The sequence below is a fragment of the Prinia subflava genome, chromosome 33 (assembly GCF_021018805.1).
Source record: "Prinia subflava isolate CZ2003 ecotype Zambia chromosome 33, Cam_Psub_1.2, whole genome shotgun sequence".
Taxonomy (NCBI): Eukaryota; Metazoa; Chordata; class Aves; order Passeriformes; family Cisticolidae; genus Prinia; species Prinia subflava.
Genome location: NC_086279.1, coordinates 859,747 through 874,877, shown reverse-complemented (window position 1 = coordinate 874,877; position 15,131 = coordinate 859,747). Strand labels below are relative to the sequence as shown.

The 15,131-nt window shown below is 61.6% G+C and overlaps 2 protein-coding genes across 2 annotated transcripts in view; one reads left to right on the top strand and one right to left on the bottom strand.

Annotated features, from left to right (window-relative positions):
- Positions 1-14,972, top strand: part of MAP2K7 (mitogen-activated protein kinase kinase 7) — a 16,646-nt gene extending 1,674 nt beyond the window's left edge. The window contains 10 exon segments of the mRNA XM_063420916.1: positions 24-184; positions 1,302-1,421; positions 2,506-2,613; positions 4,066-4,152; positions 4,154-4,246; positions 7,038-7,118; positions 11,481-11,623; positions 13,246-13,291; positions 14,140-14,270; positions 14,854-14,972. Coding sequence (XP_063276986.1) covers positions 24-184; positions 1,302-1,421; positions 2,506-2,613; positions 4,066-4,152; positions 4,154-4,246; positions 7,038-7,118; positions 11,481-11,623; positions 13,246-13,291; positions 14,140-14,270; positions 14,854-14,857 — 974 coding nt within the window. The 3' untranslated portion in view covers positions 14,858-14,972.
- The window catches only part of LOC134563085 (zinc finger protein 420-like), a 99,212-nt gene that overhangs the window by 50,593 nt on the left and 33,488 nt on the right, over positions 1-15,131 (bottom strand). The window lies entirely within an intron of this gene.

Below are 15,131 nucleotides of genomic sequence, written 5' to 3'. Positions count from 1 at the left end.
CTGTCCGGGGGTGCCCAGGTGAGCCGGGGGTGCCCCCGGTGCCCCTGACCCCGCCCCGCCCCTCCCCCAGCGGTACCAGGCGGAGATCAATGACCTGGAGAACCTGGGCGAGATCGGCAGCGGCACCTGCGGGCAGGTGTGGAAGATGCGCTTCCGCAAGACCGGCCACGTCATCGCCGTCAAGGTGGGACACGGGGACACCTGGGGACAGCTGGGGACACCCTGGGGACAGCTGGGGACAGCTGGGGACAGCTGGGGACACCCTGGGGACACCTGGGAACACCTGGGGCACCTGGGGACACCTGGGACAGCTGGGACACCTGGGGACATGGGGAACACCTGGGGACACCCTGGGGACACCCTGGGGACACCTGAGACACCTGGGACACCTGGGGACACCCTGGGGACATGGGGGACACCTGGGACAGTTGGGGACAGCTGGGGGCACCTGGGACACCTGGGGACACGGGGACACCTGGGGACAGCTGGGACACCTGGGGACACCTGGGGACAGCTGGGACACCTGGGGACACCTGGAACACCCCCCAGGGACACGGGGGACACCCTGGGGACCCCCCAGAGACACAGGGCACACCTGGGGACACAGGGACACACCAGGGACACTGGAACCCCCCAGGGACACCTGTGAACCTCCCTGTGACCCCCCCAGGTACACTGGGACCCCCCCAGGGACCCCCTGGGACCCTGAGTGACCCCTGTGCCCCCCAGTGACCCCTCCAGTGACTTCAGTGCCACCCCAATGACCCCTCAGTGACCCCCCCATGCCCTCAGTGACCCCCCATCCCCCAGTGACCCCCAGTGACCCCCAGTGCCCCCCTCTGTGATGCCACCATGCCCTCCTGTGCCCCCTGCCCCCAGTGACCCCCGTGACCCCCCCAGTGGCCCCAGTGACCCACCCAGTGACCCCTGCCCCCCCATGCCCTCCATTAACCCCCCGTGCCCCCAATGCCCCCCATTGACCCCCCAATGCCCCCCCCTGTGCCCCCCCATGCCCCCCATACCCCCCTGTGCCCCCCAATGCCCCCCATTGACCCCCATTGACCCCCATTGACCCCCCAATGCCCCCCCCTGTGCCCCCCATTGACCCCCATTAACCCCCCGTGCCCCCCAATGCCCCCCATTGACCCCCAATGCCCCCCCTGTGCCCCCCATTGACCCCCGTGCGCCCCAATGCCCCCCCTGTGCCCCCCGTGCCCCCTGTGCCCCCCATTGCCCCCAGTGACCCCCCAATGCCCCCATTGCCCCCCATGCCCCTCTGTGACCCTGCCCTGCCCCCGCAGCAAATGCGGCGCTCGGGGAACCGTGAGGAGAACAAGCGGATCCTGATGGACCTGGACGTGGTGCTCAAGAGCCACGACTGCCCCTACATCGTGCAGTGCTTCGGCACCTTCATCACCAACGTGGGTACCGGGGGGCACCTGGGGGGGCCTGGGGGTACCTGGGGGCACTGGGGGGTACCTGGGCATGGGGGGAACACCTGGGCATTGGGGGGGACATGAGGGCAGTGCTTCGGCACCTTCATCACCAACGTGGGTACCTGGGGGCACCTGGGGGCACCTGGGGGCACCTGGGCATGGGGGGAACACCTGGGCATTGGGGGGGACATGTGGGCAGTGCTTCGGCACCTTCATCACCAAACGTGAGGGCATGGGGTACCTGGGGGCACCTGGGGGGTACCTGGGCATCAGAGGGGCATGGGGGGGTACCCTACATCGTGCAGTGCTTCGGCACCTTCATCACCAACGTGGGTACCTGAGGGCACCTGGGAGGCACCTGGGGGGCACCTGGGGGGTACCGGGGGGCCTGGGGGCACCTGGGGGGCACCTGGGGGTGCCTGGGGACACCTGGGCACCTGTGGGCACCTAGGGGGCACCTGGGCATGGGGGGTACCTGTGCAGTGCTTTGGCACCTTCATCACCAACGTGGGCACCTGGGGGGGCACCTGGGCATTGGGGCGGTACCTGGGGGCACCTGGGGGGGCCTGGGGGGGCCTGGGGGTACCTGGGGGGGCACCTGGGCATTAGGGGGGTACCTGGGGGCACCTGGGGCTGTCTGGAGGGTTGGAGGGGCTGGATCCATCCATTGGGCCCCCCCAGCCCCCCCATGCCCCCCATTCCTGTGCCTGCTGTGCCCCCCAAGTCTCCCCAGCCCCCCTGTGCTCTCCAGTGCCCCCCCAGCCCCCCATTCCCATGCCCGCTGTGCCCCCCATCGCCCTGTGCCCCCCATTCCCGTGCCCCTGTGCCCTCCCAATCCTCCCCCATGCCTGCTGTGCCCCCATTCCCCTGTGCCCCCATCCCTGTGCCCCCCAGCCCCCCATTCCCGTGCCCCCAGTCCCCCCCATGCCTTGCCCTGTGCCCCCTGTGCCCTCCGTGCCCCCCAATCCCCCCATCCCCGTGCCCCCCGTGCCCCCCCAATCCCCCCGTTGCCCCCCAATCCCCCCGTGCCCCCCGTGCCCACCGTGCCCACCGTCCCCCCGTGGCGCAGACGGACGTGTTCATCGCCATGGAGCTCATGGGCACCTGCGCAGAGAAACTGAAAAAGAGAATCCAGGGACCCATCCCCGAGCGCATCCTGGGCAAGATGACGGTGGCAGTGAGTGACACTGGGGACATTGGGGACACTGAGTGACACTGGGGACACTGGGGACACTGGGGACACTGTGGGGGCAGGGACCCATCCCCGAGCGCATCCTGGGCAAGATGACGGTGGCAGTGAGTGACATTGGGGACACTGGGGACACTGGGGACACCAGGGACACTGGGGACACTGGGGACACTGTGGGGGCAGGGACCCATCCCCGAGCGCATCCTGGGCAAGATGACGGTGGCAGTGAGTGACATTGGGGACACTGGGGACAGTGGAGACACTGGGGGGCAGTGAGTGACACTGGGGATAGGGGGACATTGGGGACAACCAGGGACATTGAGGGGGGCAGTGAGTGACACTGGAGACAGTGGGGACACCAGGGGGCAGTGAGTGACATTGGGGACATTGGGGGGGCAGTGAGTGACACCAGGGACATTGGGGACAACCAGGGACACTGGGGGGGCTGAGGTGACACCTGTGTCCCATTCTCAGTTGGTGAAGGCGCTGCTGTACCTGAGGGAGAAGCACAGGGTGGACACAGGGAGTGCTGGGCAGGGTGACAGTGACACTGGGCAGGGCAATGGTGACACAGGGATGGCAGAGGTGACACAGTGACACAGAGGTGACACAGGTGACACAGGTGACACTGCTGTCCCCAGATCGTGCAGGCGCTGCTGTACCTGAAGGAGAAGCACAGGGTGACACACAGGGGTGACACAGGGTGTGCTGGGCAGGGTGACAGTGACACTGAGCAGGGTGACAATGACACACAGGTGACACAGGTGACACTGCTGTCCCCAGATCATGAAGGCGCTGCTGTACCTGAGGGAGAAGCACAGGCTGACACAGGGAGTGCTGGGCAGGGTGACGGTGACGCCGAGCAGGGCGATGGTGACACAGGGATGGTAGAGGTGACACAGGTGACACACAGGTGACACAGGTGACACTGCTGTCCCCAGATGGTGAAGGCGCTGCTGTACCTGAGGGAGAAGCACGGGGTGACACAGGGGGACACAGGGTGTGCTGGGCAGGGTGACGGTGACGCTGAGCAGGGTGACAGTTACACAGGGATGACACAGGAGACACCGGTGACACAGAGGTGACACAGGTGACACAGAGGTGACACAGGTGACACTCCTGTCACCAGATCGTGAAGGCGCTGCTGTACCTGAAGGAGAAGCACGGGGTGACACAGGGGGACAGGGGGTGTGCTGGGCAGGGTGATGGTGACACTGAGCAGGGCGATGGTGACACAGGGATGGCAGAGGTGACACAGTGACACAGGTGACACTGCTGTCCCCAGATCTTGCAGGCGCTGCTGTACCTGAAGGAGAAGCACAGGGTGACACACAGGGGTGACACAGGGTGTGCTGGGCAGGGTGACAGTGACACAGGGATGGCAGAGGTGACACAGGTGACACAGAGGTGACACAGGTGACACTCCTGTCCCCTCCCCAGATCGTGAAGGCGCTGCTGTACCTGAAGGAGAAGCACGGCGTCATCCACAGGGACGTGAAGCCCTCCAACATCCTGCTGGACGAGCGGTGGCCAGGTCAAGCTCTGCGACTTCGGCATCAGCGGCCGCCTGGTGGACTCCAAGGCCAAGACCCGGAGTGCCGGGTGTGCCGCGTACATGGCGGTGAGGGGACAATGGGGACAATGGGGACACTGGGGACATGGGGACATTGGGGACACTGGGGACATGGGGACATGGGGACACTGGGGACATGGGGACATGGGGACACTGGGGACACTGGGGACAATGGGGACACTGGGGATATTGGGGACAATGGGGACAGGGACAGGGGGACCAGCGGCCGCCTGGTGGACTCCAAGGCCAAGACCCGGAGTGCCGGCTGTGCGGCGTACATGGCGGTGAGGGGACATGGGGACACGGGGACATGGGGACATGGGGACACTGGGGACACTGGGGACAATGGGGACATCCCCGGAGTGCCGGCTGTGCGGCCTACATGGCGGTGAGGGGACATGGGGACAGGGACATTGGGGACAATGGGGACATCCCCGGAGTGCCGGGTGTGCCGCCTACATGGCGGTGAGGGGACATGGGGACAATGGGGACAGTGGGGACAATGGGGACATTGGGGACAATGGGGACAATGGGGACATGGGGACACTGGGGACAATGGGGACATGGGGACATTGGGGACAATGGGGACACTGGGGACAATGGGGACATGGGGACATTGGGGACATGGGGACATTGGGGACATTGGGGACAATGGGGACATGGGGACATTGGGGACATGGGGACATTGGGGACATGGGGACATTGGGGACATTGGGGACAATGGGGACACTGGGGACAATGGGGACATGGGGACATTGGGGACATTGGGGACAATGGGGACACTGGGGACATTGGGGACATTGGGGACAATGGGGACATGGGGACATTGGGGACAATGGGGACACTGGGGACAATGGGGACATGGGGGCATTGGGGACATCCCCGGAGTGCCGGGTGTGCAGCCTACATGGCGGTGAGGAGACAATGGGGACATTAGGGACATGGGGACAATGGGGACACTGGGGACATTGGGGACATCCCCAGAGCGCGGGGTGTGCCGCGTACATGGCGGTGAGGGGACATGGGGACATTGGGGACAATGGGGACATTGGGGACATTGGGGACAATGGGGACATGGGGACACTGGGGACAGGGACAGGGGGACCAGCAGCCGCCTGGTGGACTCCAAGGCCAAGACCTGGAGCGCCGGGTGTGCGGCCTACATGGTGGTGAGGGGACATGGGGACACTGGGGACAGGGACATTGGGGACATTGGGGACAGGGACATGGGGACACTGGGGACAGGGACATTGGGGACATTGGGGACAGGGACATTGGGGACATTGTGGACACTGGGGACATGGGGACACTGGGGATATTGGGACAGTGGAGACATGGGGACATTGGGGTCAGGGACATGGGGACATTGGGACACTGGGGACAGGGACATTGGGGACACTGGGGGTCAGGGACATTGGGGACATGGGGACATTGGGGTCAGGGACATTGGGGACATTGGAGACACTGGGGACAGGACACGCCCCAGCCCCGGGCGGGTTTGGGGCTCAGGGCTGGGGGGGTCCCCGGTGTTGGGAGCGGCTCAGCCGGGCTGGGGCGGGCCGGGGGGACACCCAGGGGTGGGGCTGGGGGACACCCCGGGTTTGGGGTTTTGGGGGTCCCCCAGTTTGGAGTTTTGGGGGTTCCCAGGTTTGGGGTTCGGGATGTTTGGGGTTTGGGGTTTTTTGGGGTTTTGGGGTTTATGGGTTCCCAGGATTGGGGTTGGGGGTTCCCCCCAGTTTGGGTTTTTGGGGTTCTGGATTTGGGTTTTGGTTTTGGGATCTCTCCCAGATTTGGGGTTTGAGGGTTCCAGGTTTGGAGTTTTGGGGTCCCTCCCACGTTTGGGGTTTGGGGATACCCCAGGTTTGGGGGGCTTGGGGTTCTGGGGTCTCTCCCAGATTTGGGGTTTGGGGGTTCCAGGTTTGGGGTTTTGGGGTCTCCCTCTAATTTGGGATTTGGGGTTTCCAGATTTGGGGGTTTGGGGGTTCCCTCAGGTTTGGGCTTTGGGGATTTGGGGTTTCCAGGTGTGGGGTTCAGGATGTTTGGGGGGTTTGGGGTCCCCCAGGTTTGGGGGTTCCCTCCAATTTGGGGTTTTGGGTATTTGGGGTTTCCAAGTGCAGGGTTTGGGATGTTTGGGATATTTGGGGTCTCTCCCCGGTTTTAGGGGTTTTGTGTGTTTGGGGATTTCTTCAGGTTTGGGGTTCTGGGGTCTCTCCCAGGTTTGGGGTTTGGGGTCCCCCCAGTTTGGGGGTTTGGGGTGTTTGGGGATTCCTCAGGGTTGGAGTTTTGGGGTTCCCTCCCGATTTGGGGTTTTGGGGTTCCCAGGTTCGGGGTTTTAGGGTCTCCCCCAAATTCGGGTTTTGGGGTCTCTCCCAGGTTTGGGGTTTGGGGGTTCCAGACTTTGGGGTTTTGGGATTTGGGATTTCCAGGTTTGGGGGTTTGGGGATTTCCTCAGGGTTGGAGTTTTGGGGTTCCCTCCAGCTTTGGGGTTTCGGGGTTCCCCCCTCAATTCGGGTTTTTGGGGTTTTGGGGTTTTTGGGGTTTTTGGGGTTTTTGGAGTTTTGGGGTTTTTTGGGGTTTTGGGGTTTTTGGGGTTTTTGGGGTTTTTGGAGTTTTGGGGTTTTTGGGGTTTTTGGATTTTGGGGTGTTGGAATTTTGGGGTTTTTGGGGTTTTTGGGGTTTTTGGAGTTTTGGGGTTTTTGGGGTTTTTGGGATTTTGGGGTGTTGGAATTTTGGGGTTTTGGAATTTTGGGGTTTTGGGATTTTTGGGTTTTTTTGGGGTTTTTGGGGTCCGGGGTCCCTCCCCCCCCCCGGTGTCCCCAACCCCCCTCCCCTCCCCCAGCCCGAGCGCATCGACCCCCCCGACCCCACCAAGCCCGACTACGACATCCGGGCGGACGTGTGGAGCCTGGGCATCTCCCTGGTGAGTGACAGTGACACCTGAGTGTCCCCAAATGTCACCAAACTGTCCCCAAATGTCACCAATGTCACCAACTGTCACCTGGGCATCTCCCTGGTGAGTCATTGTCCCCAAACTGTCCCCAAACTGTCCCCAAATGTCACGAAACTGTCATCAATGTCACCAACTGTCACCTGGGCATCTCCCTGGTGAGTGACACTGTCCCCAAACTGTCCCCAAATGTCACCAAACTGTCATCAATGTCACCTGGGCATCTCCCTGGTGAGTGACAGTGTCCCCAAATGTCACCAAATGTCCCCAAATGTCACCAATGTCACCAACTGTCACCTGGGCATCTCCCTGGTGAGTGACACTGTCCCCAAATGTCACCAAACTGTCCCCAAATGTCACCAATGTCACCAACTGTCACCTGGGCATCTCCCTGGTGAGTGACACTGTCCCCAAATGTCACCAAACTGTCCCCAAATGTCACCAACTGTCACCTGGGCATCTCCCTGGTGAGTGACACTGTCCCCAAATGTCACCAAACTGTCCCCAAATGTCACCAACTGTCACCTGGGCATCTCCCTGGTGAGTGACAGTGACACTAATGTCACCAAACTGTCCCCAAATGTCACCAAACTGTCCCCAAATGTCACCAAACTGTCATCAATGTCACCTGGGCATCTCCCTGGTGAGTGACTGTCACCAAAGTGTCACCAAAGTGTCCCCAATGTCACCTCAGTGTCACCAGTGTCACCTGGGCATCTCCCTGGTGAGTGACACTGTCCCCAAATGTCACCTAAGTGTCACCTGGGCATCTCCCTGGTGAGTTATTGTCACCAAACTGTCCCCAAATGTCCCCAAACTGTCCCCAAATGTCACCAATGTCACCAACTGTCACCTGGGCATCTCCCTGGTGAGTGACACTGTCCCCAAATGTCCCCAAATGTCACTAAATGTCACCAACTGTCACCTGGGCATCTCCCTGGTGAGTGACAGTGACACTAATGTCCCCAAACTGTCCCCAAATGTCACCAACTGTCATCAATGTCACCTGGGCATCTCCCTGGTGAGTGACACTGTCCCCAAATGTCACCAAATGTCACCAAATGTCACCAATGTCACCAACTGTCACCTGGGCATCTCCCTGGTGAGTGACAGTGACAACAAAGTGTCCCCAAATGTCACCAAATGTCCCCAAACTGTCCCCAAATGTCACCAAATGTCACCTGGGCATCTCCCTGGTGAGTGACACTGTCCCCAAATGTCACCAAATGTCACCAAATGTCACCAATGTCACCAATGTCACCAACTGTCACCAACTGTCACCTGGGCATCTCCCTGGTGAGTGACAGTGACACTAATGTCCCCAAATGTCACCAATGTCACCAACTGTCACCTGGGCATCTCCCTGGTGAGTGACACTGTCCCCAAATGTCACCAGATGTCACCAAATGTCACCAATGTCACCAACTGTCACCTGGGCATCTCCCTGGTGAGTGACACTGTCCCCAAATGTCACCAAACTGTCCCCAAATGTCACCTGAGTGTCACCAGTGTCACCAACTGTCACCTGGGCATCTCCCTGGTGAGTGACAGTGACACTAATGTCCCCAAATGTCACCAATGTCACCAACTGTCACCTGGGCATCTCCCTGGTGAGTGACACTGTCCCCAAATGTCACCAAATGTCACCAAAGTGTCACCAATGTCACCAACTGTCACCTGGGCATCTCCCTGGTGAGTCATTGTCACCAAACTGTCACCAAACTGTCCCCAAATGTCACCAAATGTCCCCAAATGTCACCAATGTCACCAACTGTCACCAACTGTCACCTGGGCATCTCCCTGGTGAGTGACACTGTCCCCAAATGTCACCAAACTGTCCCCAAATGTCACCAAATGTCACCTGGGCATCTCCCTGGTGAGTGACACTGTCCCCAAATGTCACCAAATGTCACCAAACTGTCCCCAAATGTCACCAATGTCACCAACTGTCACCAACTGTCACCTGGGCATCTCCCTGGTGAGTGACACTGTCCCCAAATGTCACCAAATGTCACCAAACTGTCCCCAAATGTCACCAATGTCACCAACTGTCACCAACTGTCACCTGGGCATCTCCCTGGTGAGTGACACTGTCCCCAAATGTCCCCAAATGTCACCAAACTGTCATCAATGTCACCTGGGCATCTCCCTGGTGAGTGACAGTGACACTAATGTCACCAAACTGTCCCCAAATGTCACCAATGTCACCAACTGTCACCTGGGCATCTCCCTGGTGAGTGACAGTGACACTAATGTCACCAAACTGTCCCCAAATGTCACCAATGTCACCAACTGTCACCTGGGCATCTCCCTGGTGAGTGACAGTGACACTAATGTCACCAAACTGTCCCCAAATGTCACCAAATGTCACCAATGTCACCAACTGTCATCTGGGCATCTCCCTGGTGAGTGACAGTGACAACAAAGTGTCCCCAAATGTCACCAAATGTCACCTGAGTGTCACCAGTGTCACCTGGGCATCTCCCTGGTGAGTCATTGTCACCAAATGTCACCAAACTGCCACCAAACTGTCATCAATGTCACCTGGGCATCTCCCTGGTGAGTGACAGTGCCACCAAATGTCACCAAATGTCACCAAAGTGTCACCTGGGCATCTCCCTGGTGAGTTATTGTCACCAAACTGTCCCCAAATGTCCCCAAACTGCCACCAAACTGTCACCTGAGTGTCATCAACTGTCCCCAATGTCACCTGGGCATATCCCTGGTGAGTGACAAAGTGACACTAAACTGTTCCCAAATGTCACCTGAGTGTCCCCAGCTGTCCCCAAACTGTCCCCAGGGTCCCCAACAACTGCCACCAAACCAGCCCCAACCCACCCCAATGTCCCCAACTGTCCCCAGTTGTACCCAGCTGCCACCAAACCGGCCCCAACTGGTCCCAAACTGGCGCCACCCCGCCCCAGTGTCCCCACAGTGTCCCTAGACTGGTCCCAACTGTCCCCAGATTGTCACCTACAGGCCTCAGACTGTCACTGGGCTGTCCCCAGGTGTCCCCAGTCTGGCCTCAGCCAGCCCCAAATTGGCCACAGATTGTCCCCAGGTGTCCCCAGGTGTCCTGAACTGTCCCAGATGGCCCCAGATGGCCCTGTCGCCTGTGTCACACCTGTCACACCTGTGTCACACCTGTGTCACACCTGTGTCACACCTGTCACACCTGTCACACCTGTCACACCTGTGTCACACCTGTCACACCTGTGTCACACCTGTGTCACACCTGTGTCACACCTGTCACACCTGTGTCGCACCTGTGTCACACCTGTGTCACACCTGTGTCACACCTGTCACACCTGTGTCACACCTGTCACACCTGTGTCACACCTGTGTCACACCTGTGTCACACCTGTCTGTGTCACACCTGTCACACCTGTGTCACACCTGTCCCTGTGTCACACCTGTGTCACACCTGTGTCACACCTGTGTCACACCTGTCACACCTGTGTCACACCTGTCACACCTGTGTCACACCTGTGTCACACCTGTGTCACACCTGTCACACCTGTGTCACACCTGTGTCACACCTGTCACACCTGTGTCACACCTGTGTCTCACCTGTCCCCAGGTGGAGCTGGCCACGGGGCAGTTCTCGTACTGCTGTCACTGTGTCACACCTGTGTCACACCTGTCACACCTGTCCCTGTCACACCTGTCCCTGTGTCACCTGTCCCTGTGTCACCTGTCCCCAGGTGGAGCTGGCCACGGGGCAGTTCCTGTACCAGAACTGCTGTCCCTGTGTCACACCTGTCACACCTGTCCCTGTGTCACCTGTCCCCAGGTGGAGCTGGCCACGGGGCAGTTCCCGTACCAGAACTGCTGTCCCTGTGTCACACCTGTGTCACCTGTCCCTGTGTCACCTGTCCCCAGGTGGAGCTGGCCACGGGGCAGTTCCTGTACCAGAACTGCTGTCCCTGTGTCACACCTGTCACACCTGTCCCTGTGTCACCTGTCCCCAGGTGGAGCTGGCCACGGGGCAGTTCCCGTACCAGAACTGCTGTCCCTGTGTCACACCTGTCACACCTGTCCCTGTCACACCTGTCCCCAGGTGGAGCTGGCCACGGGGCAGTTCCCGTACCAGAACTGCTGTCCCTGTCCCTGTGTCACACCTGTCCCTGTGTCACCTGTCCCCAGGTGGAGCTGGCCACGGGGCAGTTCCCGTACCAGAACTGCTGTCCCTGTGTCACACCTGTGTCACACCTGTGTCACCTGTCCCTGTCACACCTGTCCCCAGGTGGAGCTGGCCACGGGGCAGTTCCCGTACCAGAACTGCTGTCCCTGTGTCACACCTGTGTCACCTGTCCCTGTCACACCTGTCCCCAGGTGGAGCTGGCCACGGGGCAGTTCCCGTACCAGAACTGCAAGACGGATTTCGAGGTTCTGACCAAGGTGCTGCAGGAGGATCCGCCCCTGCTGCCCCCGGCCATGGGATTCTCCGGGGACTTCCAGGCCTTCGTGCGCGACTGGTGAGACCGGGGACACTGGGGACACTGGGGACACCTGGGGACATTGGGGACACTGGGGACACCTGGGGACATTGGGGACAGGGACACAGGGGACACAGGGGACATGGGAACTGCCCCTGCTGCCCCCGGCCATGGGCTTCTCCGGGGACTTCCAGGCCTTCGTGCGCGACTGGTGAGGCTGGGGACACTGGGGACACTGGGGACACAGACAGGGGACACTGGGGACACCTGGGGACACAGACGGGGACACTGGGGACACTGGGGACACTGGGGACAGGGACATGGGGACATGGGAACAAGGACAGGGGACAGGGATACGGGGACCTGGGGATTTCCAGGCCTTTGTGCGCAACTGGTGAGACTGGGGACACTGGGACACTGGGGACACTGGGGACACAGACAGGGGACACTGGGGACACTGGGGACACAGGACACGGGGACACAGACAGGGGACACTGGGGACACTGGGGACACTGAGGACAGGGACACAGGGACATGGGGACAAGGACAGGGACAGGGATGGGGACAGGGATACGGGGACCTGGGGACTTCCAGGCCTTCGTGCGCGACTGGTGAGGGACAGGAGGGGACACGGGGGTGACAGAGGGGACACAGGGGACACAGGGACACAGGGGGGACAGGGGACAGGGATAGGGGTCAGGGACAGGGGACACAGGGGGACAGGGGACATGGGGACTTCCAGGGCTTCATGTGCAACTGGTGAGGGACAGGGACAGGGATGGGGACAGGGGACACAGGGAACAGGGACAAGGGGACAGAGAGGCAAGGACAAGGGACAGGGATGGGGATGGGACAGGAACAGAGACGGGGACACGGGGGACAGGGGCAGGGGGGACATGGTGGGGACACTGGGACAGGGGTACAGAGGGACATGGAGGGGACGGGGAGGACACAGGGTGACACGAGGGGGACATGGGGACAGGGGGGGACACGGGCGGGATGGGAGGGACGGGGGGGACACAAGGGGAACACAGGGGGACATGAGGGACACGGGGACACAGGGACATGGGGGGACAGGGGGACACAGGGGACACGGGGACACAGAGGGGACACAGGGATATGGGACATAGGGACATGGGAGGGACATGGGAACACACAGAGGACAGGGGGACACACTGGGGACACGGGGACACAGAGGGGACATGAGGGACACGGGACATAGGGACATGGGAGGGACATGGGAACACACAGAGGACAGGGGGACACACTGGGGACACAGAGGGGACAGAGGGACATGGGGACGTGGGTACATGGGGACACACAGGGGACACAGGGACATGGGGGGACACAGAGGGGACACAGGGACATGGGAGGGACATGGGGGGACAGGGGGACACAGGGGACACGGGGACACAGAGGGGACACAGGGATATGGGACATAGGGACATGGGAGGGACATGGGAACACACAGGGGACAGGGGGACACACCGGGGACACAGAGGGGACAGAGGGACATGGGGACACAGAGACATGGGAGGGACATGGGGGGGATGGGGGGACAGGGGGACACACGGTGGGCACAGGGACATGGGGGGACACAGGGGGGACACAGAGGGGACAGGGGTGTCCCCAGGCGCTCACCCCCCCGTCCCCTCCCCCAGCCTCACCAAGGACCACAGGAAGAGACCAAAGTACAACAAGCTACTGGTGAGTGCACCTGGCATTGTCACCTGTCATTGTCACCTGTCATTGTCACCTGGCACACCTGTCCCACCTGGCATTGTCACCTGTCCCTGTCACACCTGGCATTAGCACCTGTCCTTGTCTCACCTGTCACCTGTCCCTGTCACACCTGTCACTGTCACGCCTATCACCTGGCGTTGTCACCTGTCACATCTGTCACCCCATGTCATGTATGTTCCAATGTCCCCATGTCCCTGCTGTCCCCATATCCCCCTGCCGTCCCCGCTGTCCCTGTGTCCCCGTGTCCCCGACATCCCTGTGTCCTCCAATGTCCCCAATGTCCCTGTGTCCCTGACACCCCCCTGTCCCCATGTCCCCGTGTCCCCATGTCCTGATGCCCGTGTCCCCGTGTCCCTGGTGTCCCCCCGTCCCTGTGTCCCCAAGTCCGTGTCCCCCAATGTCCCTGATGTCTCTGTGTCCCCATGTCCCCACTGTCCCCGTGTCCTCGCTGTTCCCATGTCCCTGTGTCCTGATGCCCCCATGTCCCCCAATGTCCCTGAGTCCCCGTGTCCCCATGTCCCCGCTGTCCCTAATGTCCCTGCTGTCTCCATGTCCCCAATGTCCCCGTGTCCCCAGTGTCCCCGTGTCCCCAATGTCCCCGTGTCCCCATGTCCCCAATGTCCCCAATGTCCCCACTGTCCCCAATGTCCCTGTGTCCCCAGTGTCCCTGCTGTCCCCAATGTCCCTGCTGTCCCCAGTGTCCCCATGTCCCCAATGTCCCCGCTGTCCCCAATGTCCCCAATGTCCCCAGTGTCCCCGTGTCCCCGCTGTCCCCATGTCCCCAATGTCCCCAATGTCCCCTGTCCCCACAGGAGCACACCTTCATCAAGCGCTATGAGACGCTGGAGGTGGACGTGGCCTCGTGGTTCAAGGACGTGATGGCGCGCACAGAGTCCCCGCGGCCCGGGGGCGCGCTGGGCCACCACCTGCCCTTCTTCACCAGGTACTGGGGACACTGGGGACACCGGGGACAGCCCTGGGGACAGGCCTGGGGACAGCCCTGGGGACAGCGGGGACAGCCCTGGGGACAGCCCTGGGGACAGCGGGGACAGGCCTGGGGACACCGGGGACACTGGGGACACCGGGTACAGCCCTGGGGACAGCCCTGGGGACAGCAGGGACGGTCCTGGGGAGAGCCCTGGGGACAGGGACAGCAGGGATGGCTGTGGGCCACCACCTGCCCTTCTTCACCAGGTACCTGGGGACACTGGGGACAGCCCTGGGGACAGCAGGGACAGCCCTGGGGACAGCGGGGACAGCCCTAGGGACAGGGACAGCAGGGATGGCCCTGGGCCACCACCTGCCCTTCTTCACCAGGTACTGCTGGGGACACCAGGGACACTGGGGACACCTCTGGGGACAGCAGGGACAGTCCCGGGGACAGCAGGGACACCCCCTGTGACGCCAGGAACAGTGGGGACAGCCCCAGGGACAGTGGGGAGACCTCTGGGGACAGCGGGGACAGCCCTGGGGACACCGGGGACAGCGGGGACAGCCCTGGGCCACCACCTGCCCTTCCTCCCCAGGTAGCGCCTGCCGGCGCCGCCGCGCCCGCCGGGACAGCGGGGACAGCCCTGGGGACAGCGGGGACAGCGCCTGTGACACCGGGGACAGCCGGGACACCTCTGGGGACACCAGGCACAGCGGGGACACCTCCAGAGACAGCCCATGTGACACCGGGGACAGCTGGGACATCTCTGGGGACAGCCCCGGTGACACCAGGGACACCTCTGGGGACAGCCCCAGTGACACCAGGGATGGCTCCTGTGACACCGGGGACAGCCAAGACACCTCTGGGGACAGC